The sequence below is a fragment of the Hevea brasiliensis genome, chromosome 5 (genome assembly GCF_030052815.1).
Source record: "Hevea brasiliensis isolate MT/VB/25A 57/8 chromosome 5, ASM3005281v1, whole genome shotgun sequence".
NCBI lineage: Eukaryota > Viridiplantae > Streptophyta > Magnoliopsida > Malpighiales > Euphorbiaceae > Hevea > Hevea brasiliensis.
In genome coordinates this window covers 110,805,172-110,818,694 of record NC_079497.1, presented here as the reverse complement: position 1 = coordinate 110,818,694, position 13,523 = coordinate 110,805,172, and the positions used below count along the sequence as shown (strand labels likewise).

At 38.1% G+C, this 13,523-nt stretch overlaps 1 protein-coding gene across 1 annotated transcript; it reads left to right on the top strand.

Moving 5' to 3' along the window:
- The first annotated feature begins 8,862 nt into the window (after positions 1 to 8,862).
- Positions 8,863 to 10,259, top strand: LOC131180160 (uncharacterized). Its single transcript, XM_058147786.1, has 3 exons — positions 8,863 to 9,098; positions 9,443 to 9,651; positions 9,898 to 10,259. Exons 1-3 carry the CDS (start codon positions 8,863 to 8,865, stop codon positions 10,257 to 10,259), a joined length of 807 nt encoding a protein of 268 aa, XP_058003769.1.
- The last annotated feature ends 3,264 nt before the right edge of the window (positions 10,260 to 13,523 follow it).

Below are 13,523 nucleotides of genomic sequence, written 5' to 3'. Positions count from 1 at the left end.
TGGGCTTACAACTCTCTGACTGTCGGTGTTGTTCATTCTCAGGCAGTGAAGGTAAAAATGACAGGAAAAAAATCAAAATTGTTACCTGAGGCACAAATCGGCTCCGAAAAAGCTGAGAAATTGAGAGAATCGTCAAAAGGCTTGAGGATAATGTAGAAGGCAAAAGTGAAAAATGATTGAGCCCCTCCCCTATTTATAAAGGTCCGAGCATTAAATGCTCGCGAGACCATAGGCGGCACATCGGTCAGCAGAAAATTTAATTATATCCCAATTTTTGATGTGTACCAAGAGAAAATCGATGGAGATGGGTCCAAACGGAAAGAGATTGATTGAAAGAGTCATGACTATAAATCGAATAGGAAAGGGGTCCAGACGAAAGAGATCGGATAAAAAGGGTATTAGAGAGAGAAATCAGAAGGACGATCACAACAATGCAAATAATAAAGAACATAATAAATAAATAAAAAAAGAATAAATAAATAAAATAAAATAGAATCGAGCTTAAATAAAGTCCATTTCATTTCCAAAAGATAAGATTGCATTATTGGGCGATCCTCCCCAACCCGATCATTAATTACAGATGTACCTACATTCTACTATACATTCTACCCATCTTGCTTCCACAGTTCAAACATCTCCACAGTTCGAACACTTATAGATCTCAAGTTGCCATTCAAGAGATACATGAAGATCTGAAAGGTAGCTTTTGTCAACTTTGCTAAAGACTACTGAAAGCTCGTTGTCATCATCGGTGTCATCGACCAGAATCGAGCTTTAATCGGGACCCTTGAGATGGTTAGGAGCCAAATGAACTTCAAGAGGTGGTCATCGATATCAAGATTGAAATTAGCAGTCCCCTTACCTGAGATCGGTCTTTGGCTCGGACTGGTAGGCCGATTAGAAATCGGAATGGTGGTTATTTTGGCCCCAGGTCGGCTGTATAGTCTGGTTCTCTCGCCATTATTAGATGACGTTCTCGTAATTCTTTGATCATCGGTGTCACCCATTTTCAGGTGATAGGTAAAAGAAGTTATCGAAAAAAGATCAAAACAGTTGTCATGATGAAAATTGGCGCCGGAGATGTAAGGCATAGAGGAAGAACACATCAAAAATTGACCAGAGAAGGAAGGTGGAAATGTGAGAATGGCAGCCTACCACCCCCTAGTATATATAGGCCTAGGCATTTAATGCTCACAGGACTTAAAGGGGATCATTGGTTAATGGGGAATTTAATGCTTTCCTGATATTTAATGTGCATCGACTTAGACCAGATACCGGGAACATATAGAAAAGAGATCAGAAAGGTATTAAGAGATGGAATGGGGGAACGAGATTAAGAGATCGGGTAGAATGAGAAAATGGCTAATAAAGATCAGAAGATTGGGGAAATCAGATGTCCAGAAGTTAATTCAAACCATGACCCTCGATTCGTGAGATTAGCTCTCTCATCGTCGAATCTAAGTTTGTTAAAGCATTTGGGGTACAGTCCAATCTCCACCATTCACCCTTATTGTAAGGATGAATCTGAACCGTTGGATTTGAGGCAGTTAAAGCATTCTAGTACGCCCCAATTTGCATCTTTGATCTCATTTGTAAGGATTGATTTTAGGCAGTTCGATTAAAAGAAACAAACAGATTAAGCACTTTTCATTCTCAGCCCTTTGACCTGTTCTTTAAGGCAGAATCCCCAGCCATTGGATTAAAGAGAAAAGGACAAAAGAGTCCTGAGTTAAATATTGGCCCTCTATTCTTGGCCTCTTTAATTCTTGACCCTCAGATCTTATTCTTTGAAAGCCACATCCTTCAATCTTCCCATCAAAGATCTTAGCCGTTCATTGGAAGACCCCTGTTCCCTATAAATACCATAAATCTTCACTGTAGAAGGGGTCTTTTTGGAGCTGAAGTCTGGAGTTCTTCCGATCAGGATTTACATATTGGAGATTTCTTCCGATCTTGAACCTTAAGTCTTTTAAGCTCCAATCATAAGCTCATTTGTTTTTCACCTGAGTATAGAGTCGCTAAAGAGAGGCTTTAGAAACGTGTTTTCTAAAGAATCTTGACTTTATAAATCCTAATGCACCCTAGTCACCATTTTTTATAGATTCATCCAGTGGCTCAGTTGTCCATTTTCAAGGTTTCAATCATCAGGATCCCTTGCCCATTGCTTTCGTCACTTCAAAAGGAGCTCTGGTTAGCCCAACCCCAGCGGTCCCATTGTGACACAAGATATAAACATCTGCTTTCTCATCACTTTTAGAGTTTTCACAGGTAAACACTTTAAAGTTGTACTTTTTCTTATTGGGTATAATCAGGCCGTGTTAGTGGCGTAAGCTAGAATCCGGACTTTTAGAATGTCTAAACATGTCAAACTTTTAGAATAGTTTAAGGTTAGACTGGCATACCTCACAAATATTACTGTTTTCAGTTATAATAGCATTTACATCATCTCATTATCTTGAAAGGCACATGTTTCTTTTTAGTAGTGTAGAAATAAAGTTCGGGTAATAATAAATGATATTTAGAGTTCGGAGGGAAAGAGGAGAGCTCAGTTAGGAAGTACAAAAGGTCGAAAATAATAAAAAAAAAGTTGACATGGAGGGTTTAGATCGATTTTAAAAAGGTCGAAAATAGTGAGTGAAAGGTGATATTGATATGAGGAGTTTGATTTGTTTAGAGGGATCGGAAATAACAAGAGGGTCTTGGAATAAAGAATTCAAATCTGATTAGAGAGTGGAAATGGTGAGTACAAGGGCTTTGACGAGTTAGGATGGACATGGAGAGTCCGGATGACTAGTAAGAGATCAGAAATAAAAAGAGCAAGAAAGGAGTTCAGATAATGGGAGAGAGATCGAAAAATAACATGCACAATTTGCCATTTGCATAGTCACATAAAAATTAGAAAGTAAAACCATCTAATTCTTTGCACTTTTTATGAATATCCCTGTCATTTATCCCCCTGCAGTATTTAAAATAACGAGAGTTCAGGAGAGAGTTCTCTCCTAAAGTTCATATTTACAATATTTAGTATCTGTTCTCTACAAAATTTCTTAAAAGAGGGAGAGTCCTTCCTCAAAAACTTTTCTAATGATTTTTAAGAACTTTGCAATTCAACATTATGAGTTCACAAAAGTTTCTTACGTGAGCCTCATGCTTTATAAATTTTATTTGGGTCCAATGGAGAGTCCTTCTTGGAGCTCTTGCATTTGTGATCTTTCTAAATATGAGGGAGAGTCCTCCCATAAAGAATATCTGAAACTAACTAACTATTTTATAAACACAGAAATAATTTGGAAGTGGATTAATACCGATAATGCCTTATGAATAATTATGCCGATGATGGGACCTTTCTTCATTAATAGAGAGTCCTCATTAATGAAAAAAACTCTTTAGGTCATAAATAACACATCCCTTTTAAATTAGAGTCCTAATTGAAAGGAATGAAAGTCTTTACCCTCATCAATCCAATTTCTTTACACTCATCACACCCTCGATTGTTTAGACATCAATGATGAGACGAATAATGTATGAGCTAAGAGTCCTCCTCACTCAATGTGAATCTCTAGGGACCAAATAATACCTCTTCATGGTTAAAGTCTTAATTCTGTAGAGGGAGGAATATAATAGAATATCATATATTTATTTAATAAATCAAATAATCCTAATGAATTCACTTTAGGATTGTCTCATTTACTTATGTTCTTGGGACAATCCCAAATAGTGAAATATCAAGCAATCCTATAATGAATACAGGAACCAACATAGTCATTTAAACTCTAACAATATTATCGGTCTTAAGTTATAAAGAGCACACTCTTAAATCTACTTGCCCTCATTGAGGGACAATGTAGGTTGCCTAACACCTTCCCCACACGTGTATAGACACCAAACCTAGAATCTCTATCTTAGAAGTAGTCAAACCTTTTCAAAAATAAGAATGGTTTTCTTTCATTTCTTTCAAAATTAAAGTGGCGACTCCTCACTTTCCCACTTCAGTGAGAATCGTTCGGCGATCGCAAAACCCTTGCGACAGCTTGGCGACTCCACTTACATATTTAATCTTGTGCTCTTATAAATTAAAATCGATAATTTTGTGGTTTAACTTACAAAATTAAGGGCCTTAATATTTAAATTATTACTATTCTTTTTGACTTTTGTTATTGATTGTTTGACTTGTTTTGTGTGTTGCAGCAAGCATCATTTAAATTCCCCTAAATAAGGAAGAGGAAGATATGTCCCTTCACACACTTAACACTTACACAATGTCCCCACACACTTCAGCCCTATACCTCGGCTTTCTTACCCTCTAGGAACTAGGAGGGAGTCGTGTAGCGGTATCCGAGGGTTCTACCCTGTTAGTATTCTTGAGGACTTCTGCTCAGATTGGAACCCACTTCATATATTGTGATACCTATGGTTTTCTTGTTAGTATCATGATAATGGAATGGGGCTCTATTGTCCACAGTAGGGACAATTGGAGTACCTTTAAACTTTAGAAAGCTAGATCCCTTGAGCTAAAACTGTCACGCTAGTTAAGAGCTCTAGTAAGCCATCCTTAAGGATAGAACCATCCCATTATCTAGCTCTCACCCGATGATAGGATTATCCCATTTTAGGATAAAAGGGACGTACTTCTTTTTCCTATTTATACTTAAGCACTTCTTTGCTTTCTTTAGGAGAAAAATGTAATTTTGAATTATATCATTAAAGTAGTCTAAACACCTTCTTACTTCGATAGGTGTATAAACATTATTTCCTTTGACAGTATAATTCAAAATTAATCAAAATTTTGTATTTACATTTTTATGCTCTGATAAGTTTTTCCTTTAGTACAGGTACCATAAATGTGCGTTTGCAAAGGGTAAATAAGAAAAGTTTAGATGGCATCTTCAAGTCAGTCAGCTGACGAGATTTCAAAACAAGAACAAAACGCACAATAATGGTCTTGATTAATCCAAAATTTAGAGTCCTTATACGTAAGAGAAGTGGACATAGAAGTAGAGGCTCACCCATTACCTCCATTCAGTCCTGATAAGATCGAAGTCAGATTAGTCGGTCTTAACAGTCTGCTTAACAGTTGGAAACCACTACCTTTGCATGCCGAAGCTAAGTTTGAGGAGAAATATTGAAAAATTGCCACCTCGATGCGGGTTAAAGTACAAGTTCCTGCTTTGAAAGCTATATTATCCACTTGAAACTCCAGTTATAGGGTCTTCTCCTTTAATGATATTGATACAACACCAATAATAGAGGAGTATCAAGCATTATTGGAGATCCCTTATGTGGCTCAAAATCATATTTATCTTCACCTCGACTATAGGCAGACTTGGAAGTAGTTTGCTAATATGCTAGGAGTCCCAACAGAGGAAGCTAGGGCTAAAAAAGCCATCAAAGGCAATTCTCACGGATGGCCTTGGACCTATATCAAGAAGAACCTGGTTCAACATATTCAGAATGGAATGTTGGAAAAGGCTCTACCAATTCTAGCTCTCAGTATTTACGGGTTGATCTTGTTGCCTGGGCCTCTGGAGATTGTGACCCAGAATGTGGTGGAGCTATTTTAGGCACTGGAGAAGTAGAATATCAATCCAATCCCTGCCATCATAGCCGAAACCTTTTTGACCTTGACATATTATCGACAAAAGGGTAAAAGAGCCATGAAGTGCTGCGTTCAACTGTTGTATCTTTGACTCTGAGCCATGTCTGCCCATGGGAGACCATGGGGTTGACATGGTATTCTGATCAGTCTATCATTGAAAAGATGTTGAAGATAAGAATAAGTGAGAAAAATGAACAACAATGGCAAGAGTTGATTCTAAGTTTCAACAGTCACAACTATTATTGGAGGAAGCTGTGGACTTCTGGTCAACCTTTCTTGTTCAATACAGAGGATTATCAATTTATACCTCTGGTCGGGTTAACTAGATGTACAAGTTATCTCTCGGCTTTGGTAATGAGGCAATTTGACTCGACTCAGTCTATCACATGCATCAGAGAGTTTTCCCAAGTTCATTTCTATTATGAGGCTGGTAAAGCGGATGAACTAAAGGCCCTACGCAAGTCTTGGGAGAAGATAATCCTAATGAAATGGTCGTTTAAAGGACGTAGCACAACCAAAGGATATCCTATGTGGAGGAGTAGGAGAGACGAAGGGTATGAAGTTCCTAATCTGATGGGCCCAGAAAATAAATCACCTCATAAAGATAATATAGAGGATTATTTGGAAGAAGCTCGTGCTAGGTTGGATATCCATTTCCAAAGTTTGGTCTCAAAGAATCAATAGCTGAAGGAGTGAGCAAAGCAGTTGGAAGATCTGTTAGCCCAAAATAATCGGCATGCTTTGAAAAGGGAAGGAAAGAGGGTCAGAGAAGAAATGGCAGCAACTGAGGTAGAGTATAGGGAACATAAAGTCAGTGGGAAAGGGAGAAAGCCATACTCGAGGACAAAATAAGAGAGGCCAGGGTACAAAACAACAAGTTACAAGAAGAATTAAGTCGACAGAAGATACTGGTGGCCAAATATAAGCAACAGAGCAAAACAAAGAAGATTGAACTTAAGGGACAAGCGCAGTTGATCAATGACATTCTAAAAGAATGTGCCAGGGAAAGGAAGGAAAAAGAGCATCAGACCATTCTTTATCGTGAACTAAAAGAAAATGTTGACAGATTAGAGAGGATGGTGGCACAAGGAAAGTAGGAGCTATTAATAGAGTCAAAATATGCCCTCTGAATATTTGATCCTACGAGACAAGAAGAGAGGTTATATAAATACCTCAAGAAATGCCATTGCATCTTAAAGAGTCTCATAGAGCCTAGGCAATAGCTGAATTCTATAATGTCTTTGGTCGTGTAAATGAATGATTGAGATTTTAAGTCAATAAATTAATCAAATTATGTTTCACGCCTTTGAAGAAATCATGAATGAATAACATAACCCCCGTAGGATATATCCTCATTAGGGCTATGCGAAAAGTCATGTATGCCTCATGAACTAGTATCATGGATATGTACATGATCCTGTTATTCACAGTTGGACTATTGAACGATGCCGCCACAAAATTGACTTGGTTTACCCTTGACAAGCATTGTTTGGGCAATCATTTGCCTCCGTATCCTTTTTAATCAATAAGAAAAAATTATAATAAAAGAATCTTAAATAAATCAAACTAATGCCTACATGCCTCTCTTCACAGAAAATCAATATTGCTCACGACAAATCACACCCAATCAAGCAAGTCGCTGTGCCAATAAAAGTTTACTTAACGCGTTCTCGAACAAAAAAGATCATGTAAGAGCAGGAACAAGTCCTAAGCCTTCAACAACAAGTTGCTGACCTAAAGGAATAAGTTTCTAAATTAATGCAAATGATGAGGGAGCTGGCCAGTGAAAAAGAAGCCACAACCCCACCAAGCTTAATAATAACTGCCCCGTTGATAATGACTAGGGATCCTAACCCCCAGCTCTACCAAGACCAAGCTTCATCTTCCTTTGTTTTCCAACACCCAAATGTTGAACCTGTAGTAGCTACTAACCCTCATGCCTCTACCTCCCAAGTAAATGAACCAATCTATCCAGTTCAACAGCCTTATAATCAGACCTTCCCTTATGCTAAACAATACCCACCGGCCCCTAACACATCAGTAGGAATAGTAAATGGAATGGGCAAGGAAAAGGAGAAAATAGAAAATGAAAAGCTGACAGCCCTGGAGAATGTTGACAGGCTATTGAGGGATTAAATATGCATGGCTCATTGGATGTGTCAGCTCTCAGACTAGTCCCAGATGTGGTGGTGCCCTCAAAGTTTAAAATTCCTGAATTCAAGAAATATAGTAGCACTTCTGATCCTTATATACACTTGGACACTTACATGGCAAAGATGTCAGCTTTATCGGAGGATGACAAGTTACTAATCCACTTCTTTCATAAGAGTCTTTCTAGCCCAGCTCTGTGCTGGTATATTCAATTGGACCAAAGTAGATTGCACACCTTGAAAGATTTAGTAGATGCTTTCACAAAGCAATACAAGTTTAATTGTGACGTGGCTCCTACTAGGAGGGATCTTCAAAATTTGATCCAAAAAGAGGGAGTGAGTTTTAAAGAATATGCACAAAGATAGAGGGAAAAGGCCACGGAAGTGCATCCGCTAGTGACAGACAATGAGCTCTGTTCATTATTTATTGAAACTCTAAAAGCTCCATATTTCAATTTGATGATTGGGAATACATTTAACAATTTTGCTGAAATCATATAGACGGGAGAAAGGATTGAGGCTAACCTGAGGCTGGGAAGGCTTGAGGAGACTGTAGGGGAAAATTCTGGGAAAAGAACTCCAAATCTTACTAAGAAAAGAAAAGGGGACGTCCATGCCATATCTAGACAACTTTATCCATCTCGCCCTCTCCAAAATAATTTCTGCCATTAGATTCCTACCTAGAATCTAATGGTGGCAAATGTCCCACCACAATTCCTAAGCTATCCTTACCCTTGCAATTTCCACGATAGACAACCTATCATCCAAGACCTCCGATCCAGCCCACTCCATACACCCGACCACCAGCTCCTCAAGCTAATCCCAGACTAGCTAAAAATCTAGATCCACCTCTACCTATGCCCCTGAGTGAGATTTATCGGTACTTGCTGAGCATTAACCAAATTGTACCCATACCGTTAGACCCTCTGCAACCACCTTACCCTAGATGATATAATCCTAATGCCAGATGTAAGTACCACGATGGTGTGGTCAGTCATGCAATGGGTAATTGTAGGGCCTTAAGGGGTAAGGTACAATCCCTCATTAGGAACGGTTGGCTGAAAATAGAGGGAGGAAATACAGTTGCAAATATGGTGACAAATCCATTGCCTAACCATGATACTAGAAGGGGATATGATAGAGGTCATGGACAATGGTTCGGAACTTGGGATTGAATACTTGCAGCCATTTTACGAGGAAATTTTTGAACTTGTTATGAAAGAGGGGTATTTAGACCCCAAGGTAGTGAAGTCTGGGGAAATGAGATTGGGGTGTCCTTACCATGGGGGTGCCCCAGACCATGCATTAGTTGATTGTGAAGAGTTTAAAGACGAGGTGGACAAATTGATGAGGTTTAAAATTTTAAGGTGCCATAAGAGATCGAAAGTAAAAGGAGAAAAAGAAGTAAATACAAATGGAGAGGAACGAAGAATTCAAAGCCCCAGAATCACATTTTCTTTTCCTTTAGTGCCAACCTCATTTATACCTCCTAGAGTCGTCATCAGGACGCCCAATAACTCCCAGTCACTAATACCCATGTAGTACCTTGGAATTATAATTTTCAAGTTTTCACCCAAGATGCTTCAAGTAGTTCATCCACTCCCACTCTCAACCACACTTACACTCAACCAATCACTTTATTATCCCCCTCCCATTTCAAGCTCTCTTTTACTGGACCCTCTCTTCTCCCAAACAGCATAACCTTGCCTGAGCCAAATTCAATCCCACAATATGAGAAGCCTACTCTTAGCCCTCCTGTGCTCAAGGAAAAGATAGAATATATTACCAGGAGCGGAAGATGCTATGGCCCAGAGGAAATTGAAAGGAAGAATGGAAAAGCAAAGGTAGGAGAGTTGCCAGAAAATGTTGAAGAAGGGGCCACAGAGGTTGAGAAGGGGGAGGCCAGTGAAAAGAAGGAAGCGGATGAATTTCTACTATAGAAAATGAAACAAAGTGAGTATAATGTGATAGAGCAGTTGAAGAAGACACCCGCTAAAATCTCATTATTGTCGCTTATTTTGAGTTCAGAGGTGCATTGCCAAGTGCTACAAAGGGTTTTAAATCAGGCCTTTGTGACTCCCGACATCATGTTGGGTCAATATAAGAAGATCATTAGGCAAATCTGAGCATCAAATTCCATCAACTTTTTAGATGATGAGATAGACCCTATTGGCTTAACGCACACTAAGGCTCTACATGTGATAGTTAAATGCAGAGGATGTATTATAGCAAAAGTTCTGATTGATAATGGGTCTGCACTGAATGTGCTACCAAGTGCAACTTTGGCCAAGCTCCTAGTGGAGCCATCTCTAATACGGAAAAGCAGTATGACAGTTCAAGCTTTTGACGACACGAAAAGAGATGTACTAGGAGATATTGACCTCCTGCTCCAAATCAAAGCCTGTACCTTCGATGTCACCTTCCAGGTGATGAACATCGAGCCAGCTTATACTATACTGCTAGGGAGGCTGTGGATCCATGCAGCCAATGCTGTTCCTTCTACCCTCCACTAGAGGATTAAATATATCATGGATGCGAAGATAATTACTGTAAGGGGAGAAGAGGCCATGCTAGTCACAAAGCCCCAATCTGTTCCTTATGTAGAGGCGAATGAGCAGGCCCTGGAGAGCTCTTTCCAAGCCTTGGAGCTGCAATGTACCCCCTTGAATGATGGTAGAGCTATGGCTATAGTTACAAAGGTAATGCACAAGAATGGTTACGAGGAAGGAAAGGAATTAGGAGCCATGCTGCATGGGATCGTTGAGCTTGTAATGGCAACCCAGAGGAACAGGCACTCAAGGTTAGGGTATTGAGAGGATGCTTTGGTGGACATGAGGTTCTGGATGAGAAATATGCTCCTAGATCAGAGATTTGAGGTTTCACCTGAAAAGAAGAGGAGCATCCCTCAAATTGAAGACGTTTTCACCAGGCTAATTATCAAAAAAGCAAAAGAAGAGGGTGAAGGATCTCCGTCAGATGTATTTATCAATGCCCTACAACCAAGTCTCGTATCGAAGATGCTGATTGTGCCAATTTCAGAAGGCCAAGAATTGGACAACTGGGAAGCTAAGGATATCCCTATGTTTTTCTTCGAGTAATGTATATTTAGTTGCCAACACTTTATCACTTTGTCTATGGTGACAAGTGAGATTCTGTAAATGGACCCTTCCTTATGATGAAACATTAATAAATTAATAGTGCATTTTTTAAATTCTATGTCCAGTACATTCTTTTGATTAAAGCCTGATATTAAATTCCATTCTTTAATATATTTCATTTTAATTTCTTTAGGACTATGGATTAACCAAAACATAATAACTCAATTGACTCCGAAATTCTTCATGCTAACTTTGAAAGGCCCATAATTGCCATGGATACATGTGATTCTGGTGAAGAGGAAGAAATTGTACCCTTGTGGGAGCAAATGGGAAAACCAGAATTAAGTAAGCCCACTGTTATGCCCTGTGGAAATGGGATGAGCACCTTAAATCTAGGGACTAAAGAGAATAAAAAGGAGCTCAAATTGTAAATAATGAGGAGTTAGAGGACATGATTCAGTTGCTGAGGGAGTTTATTGATGTATTTTCTTGGAGCAACTCCATGCATTCTACTGTTTCGGTGAACAGTGTCGGTCCGGACAACTAGAACGTCCGAAAAAATATTTAAACTAAAGTGAGGAACCATAATTAACTCAAATATTAATAAGAAAAATTTAGGACAAATTTTAAAAATAAAATACAACCAAGTTAAATGAGCCGGTGCCCTAGCGATGGGTAACCCAGTAGGAAGTTACGGTTCTCGCAACTAGGAGCCCTAGACCCAGGAGAAAATTCATAAAATAATTTTTGAGACTCCAGAGAATGGTCATTGAGAGTTCTATGGCATTAGAATGCCAAGAAAATGCTTAAAATTTTTTTTCAATCGGTACAGACAATTTTAGTCTGTTAAGCCAAACAGAGGGCATTTTGGTCATTTCGTCCTCAGAGATGATTTTTGGCCGACTTGTCCAGTTAAGTAAATAATTTGTATGATATAAAATATGAATAAATATTTCTAAAAATTGAATTGAAAGTGGGTAGAAAAGAAAAGAAATGGAAATAAAATAAATCTCACATTTATGACATCAACATGATGTCATAAATGAATGAAATTAAACCTTAACCAATGGGAATTAACCAAGTCAATTAAAAGGGATAAATATCAAAAAATTAGACCAAAAAAAAAATGAAAGAACATTCTACTCATCTCCTTCAATTTCTGGCAGCCTCTCTTTCCCTCACTATCTCCATTAAAGCTTTCTCTTTTTCTTGCTAAAACCTCACCCTTTACACCATAAAACCTCATCCTCACTTCACTAAAATTTATCCTCACACCCTAAATCACCTTTAGGCAGCCATTAGAGAGAGAAATCTTGAAGATTAACAAGCTCAAGTGGGAGCTTTAATAAGGTTAGTGTCCAATATCTTTCTCTCTCTTTAAATTCATGACTAGAAAGTTGATTTAATTTGAAATTTATAAGAAATTCAAATGAAAACCTTTGATGTAGTCACTTTATATTTTTGGCAGCCATGGATTTATTAGAGTTTTGATGATTTCTTTGGATTAAATGAGTATATAAGCTGCCCTTGATATGAACTTAACATTTAGCACATTAAATTGTAAGTTAATGGAAGAGTAGAGAAATTGAGAATTTAGAGTTTTGAGCAAATTGGAGTTTTGCTTCTATAATGGTGTAGGAACATTTTAATGGTCAATTAGTAATCATTTGGTAAGTTTTAAACTTAATATGAAGTGAATTGAGTCATTGAATGTTGGAAAGGATAGGCTGCCTTGAGTGCCCTGCAGGTCTGGATATGAGTCCAGCAGGTTTAGGCAGCTATAACTTGGATTGTGTAGGTTTAATTGGTGCAAAGCCAATTGGACATGAAACTAGATACATAATGGCACCACTTTGGTGAAGAAACCCTGCCCAGAAAACCAAACCAAGTTGACCTAAAAATTGCCCTAATCCGGGTGACTTACATTCTGCCTGGACAAAATGATTAAATGAACAGTATTTATTTATTTGGCCATAACTCAGTGTAGAAAGGTCCAATTGACCTAAACTTTTACTAGAAGAAAGCTGAGACATAGACCTACAACTTTCATGAAGAACACAAATCCAAATTCTGACCATAACTTAGTTAAATTGCCAACCAAACTTAGGTTACCAAATCTGGCAGAACCAGTTTTGCCCAGAATTTTGGGTTCTATCCAATCTGGCTAGTTATGGTGTTTAGGCCATAACTTGAGTTGCAAAACTCCAAATGGAGTGATTTAAAAAAGTAAATGCAACTAAACAAAATAAGGAACAACTTTCATGAAGACAATTTTGCCAAATTCCTATTGTTAAATGACCAATGGAACAGTAAATATGAGGATTGAAATCTGAAAATTTTGAATAACTAACACTAAGCTTAGAAATGGTATTGGCAACCAATACCAACAATTTTAGAATGCAAAATGTGGTATGTTGAGAGTATTAGAACTAATGTACTTATTGTATATGCAAAAGTCAATATTTTAGTTGACTAATGAAATAAATAATAACACCTAAACTTAAATTTCAAGAATTGTATAATTTAAAAGTGTAACATGCCATAGTACACCTAGCAAGATTGGTTTGGATAGGTTGGCATGCCAATAGGGTTCAGTTAGTAGTACTGCACATGGCATTATGCCATTCTGTGATTTTATGGCTTTTAGCCATTCTGACATTGTGTTGATACTTGGCCTTT